Genomic DNA, 27,602 nt, shown 5'->3' on the forward strand with positions numbered 1-27,602 from the left:
GTGAGTGATTGAGTAGTGATAATATACACTGTGATGCTATTTTTATGGGCTGAGCCAGTGATATCCCCTCAGTGTATCTTAAAATAAAACAACCAGGTGTTCCACTTTAAGATTGAGTACCTTATACGTAACACAAGAAATGCAACTCTTTTCTGAGATGCTTGAGAAGTGTTAGAAGAATCACCAGTATAAGTGAATATCACATTTTCTATACTAGTGTTGGGAATTGGTTAAAATCTCGTAATTGATGATTGGTTCATTACAACTGATCAATCATCAAAAATAATTGGTTAGCGTTATTTATGAAATTTGTTCATGCACAAAAATAAGGAAAATAAACATGTAGTTCTTTGGGGTATTTTTGGCAAAATTTCACATCTTTAAAGGATGACTAGTATGTTAGCAACATAAATTTCTTAGAGTCTTTAAGATAAATTCAATCATGACTTGGAACGAGCTTGTAGTGCTTATGAAATGTAACAGACAAAACCAACCTTGTGAAAAATACTGTTAATGAAAACAAGTGTTCCAGAATTGTGTGTGTTCGATTATGAGAAAACATGATCGATTGCTTGGTCGTTTAGTCATTGCGACCACTATTCTATACTGTATCAGAGAAACCAAATAAGTGGTCAATAGCATGAGCAAAAACATGAAGGTCAAATAAATGCTGAGAGGATCCAGGAAATCTCTTTCAGCAGTGACAAGCATGAGGCAGCAGGGTCAATTCTGATGAGGAACTTCCACAAAACAATTTGAGAACTTACCCAGGCAATGTAATGCAAATCTCACATGCTTGAGTGCATGTCCGTACTTCTGGACCGACATGTGTTCCTTGGCCAGAGCATAATAGGCCATAGAGCCCTTCCTCAGCAGCAAAGATTTGGACAACTGGTGCCAAGATGCCTTGGTGTCTGTTGGCATAGCGATGGTCACCTGGAGACTATCTTGTTTGTCTTCCCCTTTGCTTAGTGGTTCGTAATGGAGTGGAATGGCCTCACTCTGATTACACGTGGCCTGTTCCTCCACGATGCTGCAACTCTTGTGTGGTTCCTTGGTCTTGAGATTGGACAGGTCCCTGCCGAGGCAGTCCAGGCCCTGGTATGCAAATAAGAAAGTGAATATTATGCAGTCAGGAACATCCCAGCCTCAAAACAAAGTCAGACGAAAGATTGGTGACACATATTCATAATGAAAGCCTCTGATGTTCTGACTATTGAACAGAAGCCCTCAAATCAGTTTCAACTGAAGATCATGATCCAACAGTTTGATTGTCCTGCAACAGAGAGTCATGTTTATGTCATAATTGTTTATGATCACAGGGATGTTATGATGTACACATTTTATTTGAAGATGTAATTTGGAATGTGCTTGATTCAACAATGATGGAACAAGCTTGAATGTTTTTAATCATTTTTTTATATGACCCTCCATTATTTATCTGTGCACATGCACATTGGGTGGACACTGGTTTACCTCAGATTATGAATGGGACTTTGTCATGAGTTGAATAGGCTCCATAAAGTCAAAGTCATGTCCTAAAAATAATAACTTTTCGGACCATTTCTCTAATGGTGATCCATCCATGAAGGTCTGAGTTATGAACCTTCAGTAACCCATGCCTGTCGTAAGAGGTCACTAACGGGATTGGGGGGTCAGACTCGCTGACTTGGTTGACACATGTCATCGGTTCCCAATTGCGCAGTTCGATGTTCATGTTGTTGATCACTGGATTGTCTGGTCCAGACTCGATTATTTACAGGCCGCCACCATATAGCTGGAATATTGTTGAGTGCGGCGTAAAACTAAACTCATTCACTCACTCACTTATGATGATCCATTCCTATGATAACTTCACAACACTAGAATCTGCTGTTTATTCTCAACTCTATATGTGGAAGATTTCTATTTCAATATAATGTTGTCAAATACAGCTTATAATGTCTAAATAGAGCCTAGCCATGACAAGCCACCCATATTGTATAGACCAACTCTAGTCCTACTCATCTTGTTTGAAAACAAGAAGACAAAGTCATCAATATCCCCTGCAATGGCAAAATACTCACTATGAATATGTCTACCAGTTATGATTATGTCAAATGTTTTGGAGTGTATATAGCAAAGTGGAAGGAGAGTATTGAAAGGTTTTTAAAATCTGCTCCAGAAAAGAGCACTATCACCAATTCAGTTGACGCCTAACTTGTTGCCATTGGAATGCAACAAGATGACATCCTCATAGTCACAGCTTAAGTCACGTTTCCATGGAAACCACAAAAAATACATTCATATCTGGGTCTAACCCCTAAAAGGCATATCTAAGGATCATGCTTGATATGTGTACCAAGTTTGATGAATAACATGTATAGTTTGAGAGATCTGCTCCAGACAAGATGACATCCTCATAGTCACAGCCTGAGTCATGTTTCCATGGAAACCTCAAAAAATAAAATTCATATCTGGGTCTAACCCCCAAAGGCACATCTAAGGATCATGGTTGACATATGTACCAAGTTTGGTTAAGCTATCACGAATAGTTTAGGACATATGCTTCGTACAAAGTGTGACGGACGCACGGAAACACAGGCTGACGTGCGCACTGACGGACAGAACTCATTTCTATATGCCCCGCAACTTCGTTGTTGCAGGAGATAATAAATGACTATAAAATACAATAAAATACTAAATGTGCACAGAACAGTTTTTAATGTCAGACAGAAGCAATATAGACTTGCCTAGTTATTCTAGGCTTGACATGTACTATTTATATAATAGTATAAACTAACATGCTACTGTTAACATTCAAACAATATCAAGGTTGGATGGAAAAATGTTGACCTATTTCAATCTGTTTAGGATAAACAGTAAACATCATTCTACACTAATTATGCTGTGTTAATTATTTCTTTCCATCAGTACATGTCCTATTTAGCTCACCTTTCTAATGTTACCCGTGGGGTTCCGGGTTAGAATTGATCTTCAGTAACCCATGCTTGCTGTAAGAGGTGACTAAAGGGATCAGGAGTGGTCAGGCTTGCTGACTTGGTTGACACATGTCATTGTATCACAATTGCGTAGATCGATGCTCATGCTGTTGATCACTGGATTGTTTGGTCCAGGATCGATTATTTACAGACTGCTGCTAAATAGCTGGAATATTGCTGAGTGCTGTGTAAAACTAAACTCACTCACACACTCACCTTTCTAATGTAGCTGAGTGCATCTCGACACCGCTCTTCCACTGTGCCTGCGATAGCATGTCTACGAGGAACCCGCCAGGCGCGGCGCACAGTGCGGTCGATCCGACACAGATCTTTCAGCCCGAGGGATATTTCCGTCTTCACCTCATTTTCCTCATCTGATGTCTGCACATAAAACAATATGGGGTAAGTATAAATATCTCTTTTTTTTAACTAATTTCTCCAGTAGCAAATCAAAACTTTTCAGAATAAATGTCAGTGTTCAACTTATCTATAATCAATATCTAATTGGAGCAAACAAATATTAATTTTTAAAAATAGGTCAAATATGTGGGTCAGTCTGACCTAGAAATTTTCATCATTATTTAAAAAAGGAAAAAAGTAAATAAATTACTCATGGAAATAAATTTAGAATTTAACCACAAATATCTTTACACTTTATTACACCCTACACAAAAGAATGGTTGTGAAAAAGTCAAAGATGTAATTGATTTAATAACAATTATGCAAACATGCAAATATGATCAAGCTTCAATGAGTCTAACTAGGAATTAACAAGACAGAAAGCATCATCAGTAGAACTTTGATCCTTCGTAGTTCATAAAACATATGATGAATGGGAGTTCATGTGCCTGCATGAGATATGCTGCCTAGTTTACCTTGTTACATAAGGCATATTACCCTTCTGACCAGAACTACTCAGGATCTACTCTAAAAAATACATGATTTCCAGGCAAATACTTATTTACCCAAATAAATAATTTGTAATCAATCACACATGACTCATACAATTTATGTTTTCAAAACAATTTTTCCTTATAGAACTTGTGAAAAGCCTACTTACATAGGATTCTAAATACACTATAAATCACCTATTACCCACATCAAAACAATAATTAAGACAAATAGCAAGTGTCCTAACATAAAATGATTTTAAAAGAAATCTTATCATCAATCCTTCATAAAGAGATTTTGAAACAAAGAATATATGCCAGAAGAGAGATGTGAAAAAAATGGTTTAGTGAAACGTTGAATAGGAATTATGTAAGCAAAAATAGCTGAAGAAGCTCTCATAAAATATCACAGATTTTCAACACATTTCAAGGCCGGATTCACACTGAACCAGATTCATCAACCATATTAGAACAAGGCAACATGTTTATTGATCTCTGTGGAATAGCTATCATTTTTTTTTAAAAACACTTTAATTACTTTGCAAAAAAATGAATCCACATGAGGTGTAAAACAGAGTTACTTCCCTTTGATTTTCTGGGCCATCTTGCAAACAATGCCATAGGAATCTGACGATGCTGACGGGCATTTTGTTTCCAATGTTACCAAATTTCGGGCATTCAATACTGTTTATTCTCAGATGAACACAGGTCCAATTTAACTTTTCTGAAAATTCACCTTTTTCTTATAAATATTAAATTCAAAAGTAATTAAATTCATTTTCACAAAGAGTTCAATCTCGGATATTTCAACGTTAATGAAACATGATTTCAGGAATTGATCTAAAATACCAACTTAGTGCCCTTGATAGGCAAATTGGGAAAAATATGTTCTCATTCATTATTTGGATTTCAACTCTCTATTCAATGGAGTATTAAGGCACTTTCCTTTTCATGGTCCTGTGAGACAAGAAAACTCTACAAAGACATTATGTGACTCAGGACTATATTAGCATGAATTTGGAAACATTTGGTTCCAAGGTGGGCATATTTCATGACTATTGCTGCAGATTTGGGTCTGAATGACATCTGATCAAGTCCAGACCAATGCCTGGATTTCTGGTGATTTTAAGAATGAAAATATTCGCTTGATTTCAGCCTCTGTTCAAGTCCAGGGCCCCATTCCTCAAAGCGATCGTAGCACTAAGGTGATCATAACTCCCATACTTTAACATAGACTTACGACAGTCGTAGCGTTAAGGTGACCATAACTCCCATACTTTAACATAGACTTACGACTCTCGTAGCGCTACGACAGCTTTGAGGAACAGGGTAGAGATCAATCCCTAGATTTCTGGGGATTTTAACAATGGAAATATTCACTAAATATTGGACTAAGATCAGGTTTGAATCCATCCTGAACATCTGGAGGTTTTAACACAGGACTGTTCACTTACTGCTGTGGACTCCTCGGTGTCCTCGTCCGAATCATTGCTCTCCTCCTGACACCACACATCGCCGATAGAGCTGTCCGGCACAAACAGGTCAGACAGCAGGTAGTTGGCCGATGTGCACACCTAGGTCACAAGGTCAAACATTGAGATTCAAGTATTTGACTGAATCACCATTACATTTAATCATGGAAAAAATCATCCTCTGTGTCAAAACTAAAACACCAAGATGCCTGCTAAACAAATTAACCATTAACACAAGATTTTGTGGAATGTAAAACTTGCTTGTTTGCCCATGCTGAATTCCTTACTCATAAATATTTCAGCTGTAAGATGTTGGTCTGTAAATAAATTGTGTCTGGACGAGACAATCAAGTGATCAATGTCATGAGCATTGATCTAAACATTTTCATATTATAACATGCATCAACAACATATTTGTATTTGTTGTTTTACACCACACTCGGCACTTTAAGCTATATGGCGATGGTCTGTTAATAACTGAGCCCAGACAACCAGTGATCAACATCATTAGCATGGATTTAAGCAATCGGGATACGATGACATGTGTCAACCAAGTCAGTGAACCTGACCACCCATCCTGTTGGTCACCTCTTACAACAAGCATGGGTTCCTGAATACCAATTCTAACACGGATCTTTGCTTGTATTCAACAAAGTCAGGGCACATGACCACCCTGTTGCCTTGACAACACTGAGGGCCGAAGACTAGGATGCCTTATTTGTTCATCTGATATTCCTCACCTGTGAATGTTTCTCTTCATTCAGTAGCTGCAGACAGTTTTCCAGGAGGGTTCTGATGGTGGCAGTTTTCATCTTGCCGCCAGTCTGTCGCAGGTTGCGGGCAACTCGGTACAGCAAGATGCCAACAGGGACAACAAAGGGGTTGCTGTCTTCCTTGATCTCGTCTCCGCACAGCACAGTCAGGTCGTATAACTTCACTACGTCATCGTCCACATCTGTCAAACCAATACACTCAGTGAAACAGGCTAGATCTCATCTGTTCATCATCTAACAATCATTGACATCCACATCTGTCAAACCAATACACTCGGTGAAACAGGCTAGATCTCATCTGTTCATCATCTAACAATCATTGCCATTCACATCTGTCAAACCAATACACTCGGTGAAACAGGCTAGATCTCATCTGTTCATCATCTAACAATCATTGCCATTCACATTTGTTAAACCAATACACTCGGTGAAACAGGCTAGATCTCATCTGTTGTTCATCTAACAATCATTGCCATTCACATTTGTTAAACCAATACACTAATACACTTGGTGAAACAGGCTAGATCTCATCTGTTCATCATCTAACAATCATTGCCATTCACATTTGTTAAACCAATACACTCGGTGAAACAGGCTAGATCTCATCTGTTCATCATCTAACAATCATTGCCATTCACATCTGTCAAACCAATACACTTGGTGAAACAGGCTAGATCTCATCTGTTCATCATCTAACAATCATTGCCATTCACATTTGTTAAACCAATACACTCGGTGAAACAGGCTAGATCTCATCTGTTCATCATCTAACAATCATTGCCATTCACATTTGTTAAACCAATACACTTGGTGAAACAGGCTAGATCTCATCTGTTCATCATCTAACAATCATTGCCATTCACATTTGTTAAACCAATACACTCGGTGAAACAGGCTAGATCTCATCTGTTCATCATCTAACAATCATTGCCATTCACATCTGTCAAACCAATACACTCGGTGAAACAGGCTAGATCTCATCTGTTCATCATGTAACAATAATTGCCATCCACATCTGTCAAACCGATACACTCAGAGAAACAGGCTAGATCTCATCTGTTCATCGGGGCGGTGGGTTAGCCAAGTGGTTAAAGCGTTGGCTTGTCACGCCGAAGACCCAGGTTCGAATCCCCACATGGGTAAAGCCCATTTCTGGTGTCCCCCGCCGTGATGTTGCTGGAATATCGCTAAAAGCAGCGTAAAACCAAACTCAGTCAGTCAGTCATCTGTTCATCATCTCAACGTCATTTTAGTCCAAATCTGTCAAACCATAATTACACTCATTTTATCCTGCTCATCTCTGACTTTCCCAAAATGTAGAACAAACTATGCTGTGTTCCCAAAGAATAGATAAACATCTCAATGAAACACACCCTTCCCCTGCACAGTTGCACTGGAAAATGAACAATCTGGTTGAATCATCACCCTCTTTGAGCCATCATCAACCTTACCCTAACTTTTAGGCTTGGATAATAATAATCTGAATCACATTTATTATTTCCACAATTTATTTTTCAATATGATACTCTGGATGATCGCGGGTGTCAATGCTTGTCTACTCACTTTTATACAGCCAGTATGTGTGGCCCTCTTTGGTGGCGTTAGATTTCAAGAAGGAGAGCAGGTTCCTGGCAATGCCGGTCACCAACAGTGGGTCAAACTTGCAGTCCTCCAGCAGAGGGATGTCCTCTGTCTTTATCAGCTCGTATTTCTACACAGGAGTAAAATCATCATCATCATCATCATCATCATCATCATCATCATCATCATCATCATCACCATCACCACCATCATCATCATCATCATCATCATCATGGATCCTAGCACAACTTTGTGTTGCTCACAAAGATTTAACCTGACTCAAATGAACTTCTTTAAAGAAAACATATATTCTGAACAAGCTACAGAGAAGACTACAGATTTAGCCGAAAAGATACTGATATTTCTTCCAGTAAGAAATCCATTTCATATCCAAAATCACCTGCACGATTCCATTGAGATGGAAGCACATGGCGACCTCCGGCACATTACACATGAGGTTGTCCAGCCAGCAATCCAGCCCGGTCAGCACATTGATGGGCGTGGCCGAGTCCCTGGACATAACGCAGAGAGTAAAGTAGAAACATCGGACATATATACAATGCCTTAACAGTGCTTTAACAATGCTTTGAGACTTACTTGATGCACCCATGAAGATATGGGTTAGAATTGGTATTCAGCAACCCAATCCAACTAAAAGGATGGAGTGGTCAGACTCACTGACCTGGTTTACACATGTCATTGTATCCCATTTGTGTCGATGCTCATGATCACTGGATTGTCTTGTCCAGAAACGATTATTTACAGACCAGCGCCATATACTAAAGTATTGTTGATAGTCCGTTAAGAAGCAGCATAGCACAGGCAACTTAAATTCCTGTTTCTCTAAGCACATAAGGGGTGAGTGAGTGAGGATGGTTTCACACCGCTTTTAACAATACTCCAGCAATATTACAGCAGGGGACAACAGAAATGGGTTTCACACAATATACACGTGTTCGGAATCAAACCCAGGTCTTCAGTGTGACAAGCGAATGCCTTACCCACTTGGCTACCCATCACACCTCAAAGCACATACGGACACACTAACTTAAAAATCATACTTTTTGTTAATAAGTTTATTGTTGCATACATTTGAAATCACAAATACATTCCACCAATATATGGGCAATGACCATCAGACCATGGCTCACATCATTAATGCACAGTTTTAATTTCAAAATAACTTGGGGTATTCATAAATGACAAATTGTATTAACAATCTGAAGTGAGCATGGTTTTATGCAGTACTTAGCAGTATTCCTGTAAAATCATGGCGGAGGACACCAGAAATTGGGTTCACACAATGTACCCATGAGGGGAATCGAACAAGACAGACATGCACTTTAACCACAAGGCTACCCCAGAGCTCCATAATGAACATCAGGCATATTATACTAGATTCCAACCACTTACTAACTAACTCACGGTCAACTGTCATTCACTAACTTTGAAGACAGATGAAATTTCCGGCAGTTGGCATACTCAAATTCATTAAGACACCTGAACATCTTTGAGTGCATACTCGAAAAAATTAATAAGTGCTATCACAGCATCATTCATGATCTAACTATGGGACTAAAGTACTGTCGGAAATGCTAGAAAAATGCTTTTTAGCCTTGATAACCTTAGAAAGGTGATAAATGTATTATGTTGTCAATATATCAACTCACCTATAGTGTACCTAATTTTTATTTCAATTGATTTAACATTCCCATGCATTTAAAGGGCAGCTTACAGGAGAGAATTTGGTACCAAAACAACACCTTAAGATTTTTTCAGAGTTCAACAACAGAAATCTGAAATAGTCTTTACATTTATGCTAATAATACAGGTGGTGTAAAAATATAAATTAACGTTTTTCTTAAACAAATAAATGTTGAATGTTTGTGTTACTTTACTTAATTATCGTTTCTTTATTGAAGAAATATTAATATAAATGTTAAGTCTTGATAAATAAGTTTCCCGTCATGCATGCACATCTTTATCACAGCGTCCACTATGGCTAACTATTTGCAGATGATTGTTGCAAAGGTTTATAAGTTTTTTGTGCTTGAAAAAGACAGAAGTAAACCTTTCATTAGTATAGAAATGGTTTAGTACAGAACTTGTAGAGCTGTTGGTATGTCTTACCAACAAGTTTACAATATTGTAAACAAATCAGACAAGACAGGGACATAAAACAAATCCTTGACATAAAACCACTCTTGACAAGGGAGTGACTTTAGTACTTAGGGCGGTCTACAAACTTTAGGAGAAGAAGAATATATATATTCTAAAGAAGCTACACCAGTGACTTCGTACTCGTAAATCTTTGGCCACTGTTCACAACTAGATTAAACTGACCGAATTACATCCATATTTTTTGCAATGACATATACTGTTGACATGCAAAACATTTATTAAAACGTTCCACATTTCTACAATCAATCGATAAGATAACACAAGTGATAGGATTCTTTCCAACGTAGGATTTTTTTCACAACAAACACACATACACAAATGATCCCTTACATAACCAATACGTATATTATACGTACACATATTCAACATTTTGAAGAAAACATCTATTGAGATGACCCCTCGCGCGAGCTTGTGCTAAGGTGTCAATTTCACCTGTCGATACCGTGCATGCTGATGACGTAACACAGGCAGTTAATGTTTGTATCAAATAACGTCCCACTACCCCTTATTTTTCTAAGTTTTTGGTATTTTCATCAGTAAAAACGCATTTTAGGGCATGTCTCAAAATTTATTCCCTCGGTCAATTGTCATTGTGAGTGAGTGAGTGAGTGAGTTGGGTTTTACATCGCTTTTAGCATTATTCCAGGAATATTATGAAAAATACGAATGAACGCTTTAACCACAAGGCTGCTGCACACACACCCCAACAGCCATACGTCACACAACACATGTCACATAACAGACATACGTCACACAACAGCCATACGCCATACGACATACGTCACCCAACAGACATACGTCACCCAACAGACATACGTCACCCACCCAACAGACATATACGCACACACAACAGCCATACGTCACACAACAGCCATACGTCACACAAAAGACATACATCACACAACTGACATACGTCACACAACAGCCATATGTCACACAACAGACATACGTCACACAACAGACATACGTCACACAACAGACATACGTCACACAACAGACATACGTCACACAACAGACATCACACATCAGTAACAAAACATCCATTGCCGTAAGTAACACACACTTTCATTCACAACTGAATTTCCCTTTCGTAATTAATTGACAAAATGCTGTACACTTAATATTCTTTAAGTTGTATAAACAGGAAAACAAATGTACATAAATGCATAAATAACACAACAGCCGTTGTCCTTAAGTAGCACAACATCCTTTGTCATAAGTAATAGAATCCCTGACTATACAACCAAATTTTCAGATTACTGTTATTAGAACCATAACATTTCTTTGAATTCAATGGCCTTAGTATGTAGAAAATAGGATCTGCATGTACAATCAGCGCCACTCACTGTCAAACACTTGTAATACATGTCACAATACAGGTAGCAGAATACAGATACATAGCCCTACTAGACGCCAGAGTTCAGTAGCTGCAAGCAGTGTGCAGTGAGTGAGTGATCGAGCGAGTGAGTGAGTGAGCAAGCAGGGTTTTACACCGTTTGTAGCAATATTCCAGCAAAATCATGGCGGGGGACACCAGAAATGGACTTCACACATTGTACCTATGTGGGGAATCAAACCCAGGCCTTTGGCATGACGAGCGAATGCTTTAACCATTAGGCTACCCCACTGTGTGAAATAGTTCCCAAATTTTGTTACCAGCCCACAAAATATTTCACTAGCCCAAAATTTGAATGTAGAAACTAAGCAAAAGATTACACAAAGGTAAGCTGCTAATATGATGAACATTTTTGTTAGGCCGTAAGGCATGATTTAAAAGTGTATTATAACTTAACAGGTCGGAGAGAGTGATATATTTACTAAATGACCCTATGAAAATTCACTAGCCGAGTCGGCCAGTGACTGTGGAAATTTACTGGCACGACTGGATTTTTCACACACTGGGCTACCCCATCGCCCTGAGTGCAATGTGAACAGCTGACTCAATGCACAACTGCATTTAAACACAGCGGGGGTGCTGCATGTTATGATGCAACCCCACCCCACCCCACCCCCACCCCCACCCTCCCACAGCTGTTGTTGTTTTGGCCAACATTAGGATCACTGCATGTCTGTGGTCCATCTGTTACACCTAAAGGCTAGCAATGATAGTTAGAGATCTCAAAACAGCACAATCTGTCATACCCAGGTTTATATCACTGCAATAACATTCATTTAAACAAACTTAGTTATTATCATGATTTTTAAACAAACAAACAAACAAACAAACACACACACACACACACACACACACACACACACACACACACACACACACACACACACACACACACACACACACACACACACACACACACACACACACACACACACACACACACACACACACACACACCTGTGATGTCATCCTATTGTTCTCAAAATGTGTTCACATCCCATAAGAAGTGATTTTACAATATGCAACAGATTTACATAAATTTATATTATGAATTTGTGTGGCAATCTTTCCAATTTATAATTGCTCAAATGTGCTTCTAACATTAACTAAGTCACCTTTTCATTCTCAACTCCCTGAGAAGTATACCACCAGAGTCTGTACATGGTCTCTGATTAGGGCTGTGTATTGGCAAATGAATTGTATTGCAGTATATTGCGATTCAGGTACCTGTATTGCGATATATTGGGAGCTTAAGTGTTTGACAGTAAGTGTCACTAATTGTACATGTCGATCCTATTTTCTACATTCCAATGCCTAAATATATATGATATGGTTCTGGTAACAACAATCTCAAAATTAGGTTGCAAAGTCAGGGATTCTATTTTCTTTTTTATACAATTTATAGTATGGCAGTATACCATATTGTTATTGAATAACGAAGGAAAACATTTGTTGTGAATGAAAGTCTGTGTAGATTTTAATTTAAACCGTAAAAATAATCACAAAAGCTTTATGTATGTCCTTTACCCAATATACCGGTTCTCGGAAAAAATATTGCAATATGTATCATTTGAAAGCGCGTATTGTGATACACCAGTAATACCATGCAGTCCTACTTCTGATACAACCCAAACTGCCTGTAAGGTACTGGAATGCTAACAGTCACATCACCACATTGTCCCACCGGGTACCCATTTACTGCTGGATTAACAGAGGTATATTTTGACCAGTCTCTCCCCAAGGGAGACAACACATGCGCTAGGGTGTGCTTGTGTGTTTGGCAGAATCAATGCCAAAGAAATTCTCAGGAGTCAAGTGGCCAAACACAGTCGGCATCCAAACAATCTGCAAATCTAGGGGATCAAAACTTTCATTTGACTTCTGGGGCAGTGGGGTAGCTTAGTGGTTAAAGGCAATCACTCGTCACGCCGAAGACCCAGGTTTGATTCCCCACATGGACACAACGTCCATTTCTGGTGTTCCCCGCCATGATATTGCTGGAATATTGCTAAAAGCGGCATAAAACTAAACTCACTCAATAACTCATTGAGATTTTGTCTCAAAAGACACAAGGTTTAAACTTGTAAATATTCAGTTTTTATTTGTTTGTTTGTTGCATTGTGCCGCTCTCAGCAATATTCCAGCCATATGGCAGTGATCTGTAAATAATTAAGTGTTCACAAGACAATCAAATTTTCAAGAACATGAGCATCAATCTACTTAAACATGTAGAGTTTTAACATTTATTGACTCATTTTTATTACATTTGAAAGCAAAATACACATGGTTGAGATTCCCTAGGCATTAGCCAGCTGATATGACCAGGTGAGGCAGGAGAGGTGAGGAGGTGAGGTGAAATTGGGTTTAACGTCGTGCTTGAGAATATTTCGCTCATATGACGACGTGCATGTGTGAGTATGTGTATGTGTGGCTGCTTGTACTAGCCCAAACTGAAGCTGGGTTTATAGTGCTAGCCCACTGAGATACCATGCCGCAGTGAAGCATGAATAACCCACTCAGACACATTATACTGACTCCGAGCCGACACGTCCTTGTTGTACCCATTAATGCTGAGCGCCAGGCAGGGACCAACAAGTACCATATTTTAACGTCTTTTGGTATGACGCAGTTGGGAATCTAACCTGCGACCTTCCGCTCTCCGGGCGGACGCTCTAACCACTAAGCCACGGAGGCGGTTGTGAGGGGGAGAGATATCTCGACTGTGTTTGTGAGTATTATTGGAATGCCTACAACTTCAGATACGGTTTGAATAAAATTATGAGTAATGTTAATAAAATACAGTCAATTCCCGATGAGTCGAATCGCTGGGGACCAAGTAATAAATTCGACTTATCGATGTATTCGAGACATAGGTATATGAGGGTAGATAAAAAGATGATCCAGTCCTAATTCTTCCGCCTAAGCATTTGTTTATCTAATGATGTCCATATCACTAATAGGGACACCTTAGATATTAGTTCCAGTCTGATTAGCACAGACAGTGATTTCCGTAAAATCGCTAATCTGCTATTTGAACTCACCCGTCAGTGGCGGAAAGGTGTGAGCCGCGATGGTTTGTTATTTGGATCAGTTTGCTACACCATTCAACTTCTCATTGACTGACTTCGGCTTATGTATACAAGATTACTGTTGTTTGAATCTCATGGGACCAAATTTCCTTCTCGAGTCATCGTGTGTATTTATGAGACGAATTCGTGAAACCGGTATTCAAATGATGACAACTATAACAGGGAATGGTCGGGACCGACAGGTACTTCGAGTTATGCATAATATTCGAGACACCGGCATTTGACACATCGGGATTTGACTGTAATTTGAAAACATAAGTCCAGATATACAATGGACACTTTTTAAAACCAAACTGTGTGAATACATGATTAAATTGTGAATTCAGTTTTGGATTTGCTGAGATGATATTTCCTCTTTTCCTGATCTCACCTGAGTTTGAGACTGACGCATGGATGTGTGTCGCCTCCAAAGATGGGTAGGTCAGTCCCAATCAGCATGTGGATATCCTCGAATGTCCAGTACACCTCCCGATGGTATCCGCTCCCCTCAGGCTGAAAAACAGACAATACACCACTGAGTACACGTGTACACACGAGTACACACATCATCATAGTATTCATACTAGTGACTGAGTTTAGTTTGAGTGGAAGTCATGAAACAAAAGGTGGAAGAACCCTAGAGGTATCAAAACACCCAAATATGCCACGTGGAAAAACTCGGAACGTGGGGACACACCCCAACCCGAAGTGAAGAAAAGAAAAACAAAAACGAGGCAGCCAGGTAAGTGAAGTTACTTGTAAATTATGTTCTTCACCCACAGAGAAGAGACATAAGATAGAAAACATACATACCAATAACTTTAATATCTGAAAACTATTAGTAAGTGTCTGAAAACTTAGCGAAACAAAAACGTCTGACAAGCAAGACGCTTGAAGTAAAAGTGATTTTGGATGGACCGCGCTTGCGCGGGAGGGGAGATCACGTCACTTCCGTTGCCTGTACACTCGTCGATACACGAGGTGGCCGTTCTACAGAATGGCGAATCAACGACTGTCTGATCTCTTTAAGCGGAGCTTGAGGTAATATGCATAAGACCTATGGTAAGGTAAGTTAAAAATATATAAAAAAAAAACACGGCAAAAAAGAAACTCGTCTATGCATATACCTTTGGTAGTGGATCTGGTATGACGGCCTGTTGTTCTGTGCTTGGCGCCGTTTGTTTGGCGACAGAGCTGGCGTTTGGTATGGACACACTGTGACTCTGTGGAATCAGTTCGTTGACTGACACGCCCGACACAGCATCATCTTCACAGGCACTGGCTGACAGACTGTAACCATGGTAACAAAGAGTATGAACACCTTTGTCTCACAGCACATAAGTGTTGCAGGAAACCAAAGTACCAGGGTGCAGAAGCTCACCTTCACTAACTGATACAACCTTAAATGAGTGAGTGAGTAAGTATGGTTTTAAGCATCTCAGGGCCGTATCGGCGTATGTACGGATAAAAAATATGCACGATGCGGTAGGAAATAATTTAGAAAACGTAGCAGATAATGCAATGCAATGGTCCATGGTCTTAGAATATTTACAGACGTATTTAGCATTGTTTTATTGTTTATTGACCTGATTACACAAGAGTAGCAATGTTGTGGACATATATGAAACGAAACACTTACTGATATAAATTCCCAGTACTCTAAATTTCACGTTTTCCAGTAATCCTATATTTGGAAAATGAAGAGACTCCTGAAGTTGAAAAAATCTGGAGCCCTGCATCTTTTAGCAAAGATCCAGCAATAACACAGCAGGAACACCAGAAATAGGCCTTGATATATCCTTAAAGTCAAGTGAGCCAAGGACTAGGCATTAATGGACCTGAGAAGATCCGGTTGACTTGATTTTCATTCACCCGTGACTATCAGGTGGTCAGATTCGCTGACTTGCTTGACACGTCATCATATCTCAGTTACGTAGATTGATGATCATGATATCAATCACTGGATTGTCTGGTCCAGACTTGATTATTTACAGACCACCATCATCATAGCTGGAATATTGTTGAGTGAGGTGTTAAACAACAAACAAAAAATGGGTTTATAATCATTTTGAACAGTATTCCATTATATCACTGCATGTCAGCTTAATTCAAGAGGAAGTCCGCTTAACGTGAAGAAGAGGCGGAAGTGGTACAGGCTTGAGACATTTAATACTTCAGTGAAACAACATCATATGTTTGCCCATATCTTTCACCAAAGGACCCATTGCCTACAATGCTTCAGTAAAGAACTATTGTGGAGACGTCTGAATGAAAATATCTCTAGCGGATTTTCAACAGCTGTGTGTGATATTCCAACCTCACCTGTGGTACAGGAACTTGGAGTACATGCTTCTGTTCTGGAGAGTGTTGCGGCTCTTGCTTTTCCTCGAACGCACTTCATCTGTAAACATAGATCAGAAAACGTAACCAGAAAAACGATATGTTAAATATATAAACGCCATGAAACCACCAACAACTTCAGTCACACCATCAAATCACCCACGATCAAAACAATAATGGAAAAATTGTGAATCATATTTACCTTTCCCTCCATGTCCTTCGCAACACTTTCATAAAAGAAATGACGCAACCAGCTCCATTCTTCCTGTAAAGTAAAATAACAAATAACATCAAAGGAAAAATTAACTTAACCTTGTCATTATCACAGCACATGTACGTCTGATCGTATTGACTTTACAAAGTATCTGAACTACATTTTCGAGATGAGTATGTCCTAGGTATTATTCTGGCATTCTTGAATTGATACTCATTAGATTAATGAGTCATGATATGATGGATATCACATTACTTAATCTGTTTTGTTTATAAGTGAAATTTTCTATGTTAGTCTGGCTGAGATAACTGCTGTAGACTTGCCTGTATCCTAACATCCATGATTGGTTATGTTGTACCAGAGTGCCATACAATCAGATTTACCTGGTCCGTGCATGACAACAATCCACAAAGCCTCTCTAGCACTACTATTACACAAATTACGCAAGGCTTCTAAATCCTAGCTAGTCAGCTAGCCCAAGGCTACAAACCTGTGCTGAGGGCAAAACAAAATCCTCTTTGACTAGATGCGTCTGAGGGCTGTAATTCAAAACCAGTGCTCAGTGTTTCAATTTTGACAGAAACTGGGACTTAATATAACATATGTAAACATTTTGTGAGCAGCAACTCACTAAGAATAAACAATGATGACCAGTGAGTGAGTGAGTGAGTTTATGCTGTTGTAGCAATATTCCTGCCATATCACGGCAGGGGACACAAGAAATGGGCTTCACACATTGTACCTATGTTGGGAATCGAACCAGGGTCATCAGCATGACAAACAGCAGCTTTAACCATTAGGCTACCCCAGCGTTGCAAACTCCTGCCTGCCCGACCGTCCGGGATGGTCTATTGTGCGACTGGACGGTCAGTTTTAAAAAGTTGCACGCCCGATGTGGCTGTTAAATCAGTGTAATTTTGTAATGTATATAATGACTAAAGCCGTGACTGAAAAACATTTGAAAACGTGTGTTATTGTTACAATAACCTGACATTAAACAGTTCCCTCCTCTTAATAACCTTCTTTTTATTTTACTTAATCCAGAAAATTCTGGACTGGCAACTTTCCAGCCGGTTTGGTAACTTTTGAGAGTTGACATTTTGTCTGGCTGAAATTTTGGGCTATCCCACTGCACCTGGATTAGTCTGAAACATCCAAAATTATTTCGAAGGCTGCCAGTGTGTCTTACCTGTTCTTTCCTAAGCAGGTGTTTATGAATGTCGAACTCGTCAAGGAGCAGCGTGTTGCTGATGCGATGCACCATCATGCTGATGTGGGACGACTTGCAGAACGGGATCTTCAGTAGCTTCTTGATGTTCTGTCGACGAGAAGAACAGGGACATGGTTCATACTGTGGTGTATTGAGATCAGTAGGGACATGGTTCATAGTACAGAGAACAGTAGGGTCATACTATGGTGTATCGAGAACAGTAGGGACATGGTGTATTGAGAACAGTAGGGACATGGTTCATACTGTGGTGTATTGAGATCAGTAGGGACATGGTTCATACTGTGGTGTATTGAGATCAGTAGGGACATGGTTCATACTGTGGTGTATTGAGATCAGTAGGGACATGGTTCATACTGTGGTGTATTGAGAACAGTAGGGACATGGTTCATACTGTGGTGTATTGAGAACAGTAGGGACATGGTTCATACTATGGTGTATTGAGAACAGTAGGGACATGGTTCATACTATGGTGTATCGAGAACAGTAGGGACATGGTGTATTGAGAACAGTAGGGACATGGTTCATACTATGGTGTATTGAGATCAGTAGGGACATGGTTCATACTATGGTGTATTGAGATCAGTAGGGACATGGTTCATAGTATCATACTATGGTGTATCGAGAACAGTAGGGACATGGTGTATTGAGAACAGTAGGGACATGGTTCATACTATGGTGTATTGAGATCAGTAGGGACATGGTTCATACTATGGTGTATTGAGAACAGTAGGGACATGGTGTATTGAGAACAGTAGGGACATGGTTCATACTATGGTGTATTGAGATCAGTAGGGACATGGTTCATACTATGGTGTATTGAGATCAGTAGGGACATGGTTCATACTATGGTGTATTGAGAACAGTAGGGACATGGTTCATACTATGGTGTATTGAGAACAGTAGGGACATGGTTCATACTATGGTGTATTGAGAACAGTAGGGACATGGTTCATACTATGGTGTATTGAGAACAGTAGGGACATGGTTCATAGTATCATACTATGGTGTATCGAGAACAGTAGGGACATGGTGTATTGAGAACAGTAGGGACATGGTTCATACTCATGGTGTATTGAGAACAGTAGGGACATGGTTCATACCATGGTGTATTGAGAACAGTAGGGACATGGTTCATACCATGGTGTATCGAGAACAGTAGGGACATGGTGTATTGAGAACAGTAGGGACATGGTTCATACTATGGTGTATTGAGAACAGTAGGGACATGGTTCATACTATGGTGTATTGAGAACAGTAGGGACATGGTTCATACTATGGTGTATTGAGATCAGTAGGGACATGGTTCATACTATGGTGTATTGAGAACAGTAGGGACATGGTTCATACTATGGTGTATTGAGAACAGTAGGGACATGGTTCATACTATGGTGTATTGAGAACAGTAGGGACATGGTTCATACCATGGTGTATCGAGAACAGTGTGGTGTATTGAAAACAGTAGGGACATGGTTCATACTATGGTGTATTGAGAACAGTAGGGACATGGTTCATACTATGGTGTATTGAGATCAGTAGGGACATGGTTCATACCATGGTGTATCGAGAACAGTAGGGACATGGTTCATACTATGGTGTATTGAGATCAGTAGGGACATGGTTCATACTATGGTGTATCGAGAACAGTAGGGACATGGTTCATACAATGGTGTATTGAGAACAGTAGGGACATGGTTCATACCATGGTGTATCGAGAACAGTAGGGACATGGTTCATACAATGGTGTATTGAGATCAGTAGGGACATGGTTCATACTATGGTGTATCGAGAACAGTAGGGACATGGTTCATACAATGGTGTATTGAGAACAGTAGGGACATGGTTCATACTATGGTGTATCGAGAACAGTAGGGACATGGTTCATACTATGGTGTATTGAGAACAGTAGGGACATGGTTCATACTATGGTGTATTGAGAACAGTAGGGACATGGTTCATACAATGGTGTATTGAGAACAGTAGGGACATGGTTCATACTATGGTGTATCGAGATCAGTAGGGACATGGTTCATACTATGGTGTATCGAGAACAGTAGGGACATGGTTCATACTATGGTGTATTGAGATCAGTAGGGACATGGTTCATACAATGGTGTATCGAGAACAGTAGGGACATGGTTCATACTATGGTGTATCGAGAACAGTAGGGACATGGTTCATACTATGGTGTATCGAGAACAGTAGGGACATGGTTCATACTATGGTGTATCGAGAACAGTAGGGACATGGTTCATACAATGGTGTATCGAGAACAGTAGGGACATGGTTCATACTATGGTGTATCGAGAATAGTAGGGACATGGTTAATACAATGGTGTATCGAGAACGATAGGGACATGGTTCATACCATGGTGTATCGAGAATAGTAGGGACATGGTTCATACAATGGTGTATCGAGAACAGTAGGGACATGGTTCATACTATGGTGTATTGAGAACAGTAGGGACATGTTTCATACGATATGGTGTATACCATGGTGTATTGAATCAGTAGGGACATGGTTCATACTATGGTGTATCGAGAATAGTAGGGACATGGTTAATACAATGGTGTATTGAGAACGATAGGGACATGGTTCATACCATGGTGTATTGAGAACAGTAGGGACATGGTTCATACCATGGTGTATCGAGAACAGTAGGGACATGGTTCATACCATGGTGTATCGAGAACAGTAGGGACATGGTTCATACAATGGTGTATCGAGAACAGTAAGGACATGGTTCATACTATGCTGTATCGAGAACAGTAGGGACATGGTTCATACAATGGTGTATCGAGAACGATAGGGACATGGTTCATACCATGCCGTATTGAGAACAGTAGGGACATGGTTCATACTATGGTGTATCGAGAACGATAGGGACATGGTTCATACAATGGTGTATCTAGAACAGTAGGGACATGGTTCATACTATGGTGTATTGAGATCAGTAGGGACATGGTTCATACTATGGTGTATTGAGATCAGTAGGGACATGGTTCATACTATGGTGTATCGAGAACAGTAGGGACATGGTTCACACTGTGGTGTATTGAGAACAGTAGGGACATGGTTCATACCATGCTGTATCGAGAACAGTAGGGACATGGTTCACACTGTGGTGTATTGAGAACAGCAGGGACATGGTTCATACTATGGTGTATTGAGAACAGTAGGGACATGGTTCATACCATGCTGTATTGAGAACAGTAGGGACATGGTTTATTATTTATACTATGGCGTATCGAGAACAGTAGGGACATGGTTTATTATTTATACAATGGTGTATCGAGAACAGTAGGGACATGGTTCATACCATGCTGTATTGAGAACAGTAGGGACATGGTTTATTATTTATACTATGGCGTATCGAGAACAGTAGGGACATGGTTTATTATTTATACAATGGTGTATCGAGAACAGTAGGGACATGGTTCATACCATGCTGTATTGAGAACAGTAGGGACATGGTTTATTATTTATACTATGGCGTATCGAGAACAGTAGGGACATGGTTTATTATTTATACAATGGTGTATCGAGAACAGTAGGGACATGGTTCATACCATGCTGTATTGAGAACAGTAGGGACATGGTTCATACTATGGTGTATCTAGAACAGTAGGGACATGGTTCATACTATGGTGTATCTAGAACAGTAGGGACATGGTTCATACTATGGTGTATTGAGATCAGTAGGGACATGGTTCATACTATGGTGTATTCGAGAACAGTAGGGACATGGTTCATACTATGGTGTATCGAGAACAGTAGGGACATGGTTCATACTATGGTGTATTGAGAACAGTAGGGACATGGTTCATACTATGGTGTATTGAGAACAGTAGGGACATGGTTCATACAGTACCATGGTGTATGAGAACAGTAGGGACATGGTTCATACTATGGTGTATTCGAGAACAGTAGGGACATGGTTCATACTATGGTGTATCGAGAACAGTAGGACATGGTTTATTGTATCGAGAACAGTAGGGACATGGTTATGCATCGAGAACAGTAGGGACATGGTTCATACTATGGTGTATCGAGAACAGTAGGACATGGTTCATACTATGGTGTATTGAGAACAGTAGTAGGGTGTTAATACAATGGTGTCGAGAACATAGGGACATGGTTCATACTATGGTGTATTGAGAACAGTAGGGACATGGTTCATACTATGGTGTATTGAGAACAGTAGGGACATGGTTCATACAATGGTATATCGAGAACAGTAGGGACATGGTTCATACAATGGTGTATCGAGAACAGTAGGGACATGGTTCATACTATGGTGTATTGAGAACAGTAGGACATGGTTAATACTAATGGTGTATCGAGAACAGTAGGGACATGGTTCATACTATGGTGTATCGAGAACAGTAGGGACATGGTTCATACCATGGTGTATTGCATCGAGAACAGTAGGGACATGGTTCATACAATGGTGTATCGAGAACAGTAGGGACATGGTTCATACAATGGTGTACATTGAGAACGATAGGGACATGGTTCATGCTATGTTTCAGTATTGGAGAAGAGGACATGGTTCATGCTATGTTTCATTGAGAAGATAGGGACATGGTTCATGCTATGGTTTCATCCAGAAAAGAGGGGCATGGTTCATACTATGGTGTCATTGAGAAGAGTAGGGGCATGGTTCATGCTATGTTTCATCGAGAAAAGAAGGCATGGTTCATACTATGGTGTACATTGAGAAGAGGGCATGGTTCATGCTATGTTTGTATTGAGAAGAGGGGCATGGTTCATGCTATGTTTCATTGAGAAGATAGGGGCATGGTTCATGCTATGTTTCATGGAGAAGAACTGGGACATGGTTCATGCTATGATTTCATACAGGAGAACAGGGCATGGTTCATGCCATGTTTCATTGAGAAGAGGGGCATGGTTCATGCTATGTTTCGTTGAGAAGAGGGGCATGGTTCATGCTATGTTTCATCTAGAAAAGAAGGATTCAGTTCATACTATGTTACATTGAGAAGAGGGGCATGGTTCATGCCAAGTTTCATTGAGAAGAGGGGCATGGTTCATGCTATGTTTCAATCATAGAACAGAACAGTGACACGATTCATTTTTCAGAATGAATGGTATGTGGAAATATTGTCTGTGACACTGTGAAACAAGTCATTATATTAAAATAGGGATTTTTTCAAAGTTCCAATAGATATATCAATATAGTAACTGTAAAGTACATTATTTATAAACTTCCACCAGGTACAAAGTCACATCTTTCTTGGTACCCATTCTACAACCAGTAACTGTCTCCCCCTTGTCAAGATTCAGGGTAAGTAATGGTCCTCTGCATCCCCAGCTCTCTTCAAGAGCGGACTGACTGTCTCTGGTGATCAGACTCAACCGATTGTATTTCTTAGACTGGATCCCAATGGGCTGCTCCAGAATTGAATTTTGTCAGGTGAGGTGAGGTGAAATTGGGTTTAACGTCGCACTTATGAATATTACGCTCATATGACGATGTGCATGCGTGTGTATGTGTGGCTGCTTGTACTAGTCCAGACTGAAGCTGGTTTTATAGTGCTAGCTCACTGAGATACCATGCCGCAGTAAAGCATGAATACCCCACTCAGATACATTATACTGACTCCGAGCCAAACAGTCCTTGTTGTACCCATTAATGCCGACAGCCAGGCAGGGACCAACAAGTACCATATTTTAACATCTTTTGGTACGACGCGGCCTGGGATCGAACCCGCGACCTTCCACTCTCCGGGCAGATGCTCTAACTACTACACCGCGGAGGCGGTCAAATTTGTCAGAGTGCAGTCATATAGCGAAGAGTGGAATAAAAAAGACAACATAAACAGAGTGAACATGTGACTGTGTACCTCGGCATCAGTGACAACATCAACTTCTCCAGTCAGGTCAGGGAAGTTGTTGGCCATGTTGAAACTGCAAAAATATTCATACATAAATTTATATAATCTTTAAAAGATACAAAAAAAACATGTACTGGGAAACTGTTTCAAGTCTTACATGGTGACAGTCAACTCCTGATATACTGTACAATATCATGGCAGTAATTGTTGATTGTAAACTTTTCCAATACAAGTTCATGAGTCTTAGATAGGGCTGGGATGATACACTATGTCACGATACGATACGCATCGCATCGTAATATTTTACCTGCGAATCGTGCGATACGATATGTATCACAATACACACACCTTAAGAGAATGACACAGTTTTAACATTTAAAAAGGTTAATTTCAAGGTATTTGTGTATAACAATAACACTATTGTAGTAAACAAACAGGTAACTCTATCATACTTGCGTATTTGTCTCTACATAAGTACTTTAACATGTTTAAGATAATACTGTATTGTGATGCATCGGTGAATCGTCCCAGCCCTAGTCTTGGAGAGTGAGCCGGGTTTAACGCCACTTTGACTAGTAGTATTCCTGTTATATCACAACGTGTCAGATGAATGTGGGAAGGTAGGTTGAGATGACACAGGTTTACAACGTTTACAGCTTTGGTGAAATCCAAGTATTGGGTATACTGCCGACAAACTTGGAAACACAGCTGTGCTGAACAGAGAATTGAACCACAATCACAGGTTTCTGGTGTGACAAAGAGAGACAACTCTGCATAGCCGTTGTGGCATCTCAGTCAACTTGTCCTATTGTGCTTCCTCATGAGTTTGGGACAGAGTTCAACATTATTAATGTACAATGAAACCTTGATAATTTAGAACACTTAGGTTCACTTATCATGTTTGTTTGGAGCTAAACGCCACACAAATAGTAGACACAAATAGTCAACAGATAAAACACATCTTGAACAAGTATGTTGGAGTAACTTCAGTTACCATAAAGGGGACTCAATAAATAGTTAAAAGGACATTACGTCGAAACTATGTACCCATGACTTATTCATTCAAAAAACATGTCAACCCAATGACTCAGACTTGTCAGTATTGAGGGTTTTAAAAATTCAACTCAGAATAATATTTAATGATTAAATTTGACAAACGTTGGAGTTGAAGTATATGAATATCCGACTTACCTTGAAAACTCAGGATGTTCACGTTTTCGCGGAAAGTCTCTGAAAAACTGTTCTAGGACGGAACTGCTTCGGAGCCAGTTTGAGGGTGGGACATTGAGATTGGTGTTGAGTTGTAGTCTTGAGAATGTTGGGGATGTGGCCACACTGGTATACTTTACCACGGCGGTAGAGCGGACATCTGGGCCCATCGCTTTGGGAACAACCTCCTGCAACATTATTGATCAATTGATGAAAATATACAGAATCATGATGTGACTACTCTGAATCATGCTGTCCATTAAGGTTGTAAACAATTAAGTATCCATAAACAATTTTCCATGCGTTTGTTGTGTACGTGTACTGTTCTGGAGCATTGTTTTCATACAACAGTTGATACCAAAACAATAGTTGGCTCTGCTTGACTTATTCAGTAAAGGGAGTTTCAGCAACATTTTATTCACACGAACAAAGCTTTTATATTGTGCTCTAAGCCGTAATCTAGGCCTGTTTATCTATATTTCAGAGTAAAGGTACAAAATAAAAGTCTGGTCACATGGAGCAGAAACCTCTCTCAAGGAATAAGGCTAGCTGAGTGAATAAACTTGGTGTTATTGACTATTGTTTACAAACAATGATTCGTAAAGCCCTGTCAATGTACAGTCCCTTTAATCAATGCTGCTTCAGGCATATTGAGCCGTAATCAAATTATATCACTGTATGTCAGTTCGGGATGAAATCCCAAAGTGATGCAGCCATTGCACTATTTGCAGGTTTGTGAAACCAATGATGTGAAACCGCCTTTGTGAAACCCATGATCTCAGGTGTGATACTAACAAACAGACAAACATAAACAATCAGATTTTTAGCGTTCTCGTTGGAAACATTTACCAGCGATAATTGTTTGTTAATTTCTAGTTAAATTGGATACGACTTCGATTGACGTACAATATTTTTTACATGCGTTTTGCATAAATGTCGATGCCCAAGCAAGAACTGTCAAATTAATTATTTTTTGAATATATACAAGAATAACCTTAGACGATCCTGGCGTCGACATTTTCGAATTGGGTGCCTTTTTAATTTTACAACTCGTTGCTCTCCGGATCTGCAAAATACATATCACAGGCCGTTGTTTGCAGTTCTGTGATCGTTCCAAAAATCTCGCGCTTTCTGGGTCTTTCTACATGTGGGGAAACCGGAAGTAAATAAGAGCTCGGCGCTCAAACTCCTTTCAGCGTAGATGAAAACAAGCAGCGCTTAAAGTTTGTGAGTTAAACTACCGAAAAGTGCAAATGCCGGTGGTGAAATATATAACAGTGATGTGTTCGATTTTAAAACTCTGCACCACCACGGTATAACCCAGGCTGACATTTATTGACAGATGTAAACAGATTTAAGCTATAATAGGGTGACCGAAGTTATCCCATTTTAACTGAACTGAACGGATTCGGGAGCCTTCTCTATCAGCAGCCTCCAAGTGACAATCTTCATTAAGGCTGTTAAGGGTTATCCGGGGTAATAATGTGCTGTGCCTTGATTGTTAGCGCTATGAGCATACCTAGTGTGGAGTTTGGCACTATACAAATGGAGACATTATTATTATTATATCCTATCCTATCCTAGATCGATGCTCATAATGTCAATCACTGGATTGTTTTGGTCCAGACTCGATTATTTGCAGACCGCCGTCATACAGCTGGAATATTGCTGAGTGCGGCGTTAAACAACAAACCAACAAAATTAAAAAAGATGTCAGCTTGATCTTTCATCTTATTAAAAAAATATTTCCGTTGAAGCGTAACATGTTTGGTCCGCAGAATGAGAATCAATTCCATTGATTTAGGCATTTTGTGATCCAAGTAATAAGCAGTATAAACCTTAATTATATCACGGTTGTTAACGCTCGTTTATCCTTGTTTACCCTAGGTTTCATTACTTGTTAGATGCGTTTCATAGTTCGGTTATCTCCCAATTGACAGACACCCATTTGACAGACACCCAATTGACAGACACTGAACTAGAAGCTTAATTAGGGTAACACCTACGGGTATAATGGAACAGTCCACTGTCTAGTGAGTAGAGCAGGGTGAGCCTGAAACAGGTTCGTTACTGAGAAGTTTGATTGTAGGTAAATAGAACTTTGTTGTGATTAAATGATAAAATGATTTCTCTTCTCAAAATTTAGTTTACTACTTATTACTATCGAATATAAAAACAGGTTTGTCACTGAGAGGTTTGATTGTGTTTATTGATAGAAAAGCCCCCTCCCAATAATAGCATATGTACAAACAGAAGTTAACTGTGAAAACGTTTTGTTGGAGAGGTATAGATAGATATGAACATGTTTGAAAACATTCTGATTTGCAGTAAATGAGACACCTGCATTGCCATGTAAGATACGATTAATACCAATCAGTGTTCTAATTTTAACGATACTTTCTAAAGATTG

The 27,602-nt window shown here is 39.6% G+C and overlaps 1 protein-coding gene and 1 non-coding gene across 2 annotated transcripts in view; one reads left to right on the forward strand and one right to left on the reverse strand.

Annotated features, from left to right (window-relative positions):
* The window catches only part of LOC124252732 (erythroid differentiation-related factor 1-like), a 44,678-nt gene extending 18,325 nt beyond the window's left edge, over positions 1-26,353 (reverse strand). Inside the window, exons 1-14 of the mRNA XM_046686385.1 lie at positions 26,187-26,353; positions 25,175-25,380; positions 23,993-24,056; positions 18,086-18,214; positions 16,885-16,947; positions 16,665-16,743; positions 15,470-15,663; positions 14,734-14,855; positions 8,098-8,209; positions 7,680-7,827; positions 6,084-6,298; positions 5,326-5,445; positions 3,198-3,362; positions 768-1,098 (exon numbers count right to left, since the gene is read on the reverse strand). Coding sequence (XP_046542341.1) covers positions 768-1,098; positions 3,198-3,362; positions 5,326-5,445; positions 6,084-6,298; positions 7,680-7,827; positions 8,098-8,209; positions 14,734-14,855; positions 15,470-15,663; positions 16,665-16,743; positions 16,885-16,947; positions 18,086-18,214; positions 23,993-24,056; positions 25,175-25,380; positions 26,187-26,210 — 1,972 coding nt within the window. The 5' untranslated portion in view covers positions 26,211-26,353. The remainder of the gene's footprint in view (positions 1-767; positions 1,099-3,197; positions 3,363-5,325; positions 5,446-6,083; positions 6,299-7,679; positions 7,828-8,097; positions 8,210-14,733; positions 14,856-15,469; positions 15,664-16,664; positions 16,744-16,884; positions 16,948-18,085; positions 18,215-23,992; positions 24,057-25,174; positions 25,381-26,186) is intronic.
* On the forward strand, positions 3,784-3,888 carry LOC124252750. The gene has a single exon (XR_006892020.1). It is a non-coding gene; the product is annotated as a small nucleolar RNA U13 (small nucleolar RNA).
* Positions 26,354-27,602: the final 1,249 nt, after the last annotated feature.

The sequence above is a fragment of the Haliotis rubra genome, unplaced genomic scaffold (assembly GCF_003918875.1).
Source record: "Haliotis rubra isolate DU_JTF1 unplaced genomic scaffold, ASM391887v1 Scf522, whole genome shotgun sequence".
NCBI lineage: Eukaryota > Metazoa > Mollusca > Gastropoda > Lepetellida > Haliotidae > Haliotis > Haliotis rubra.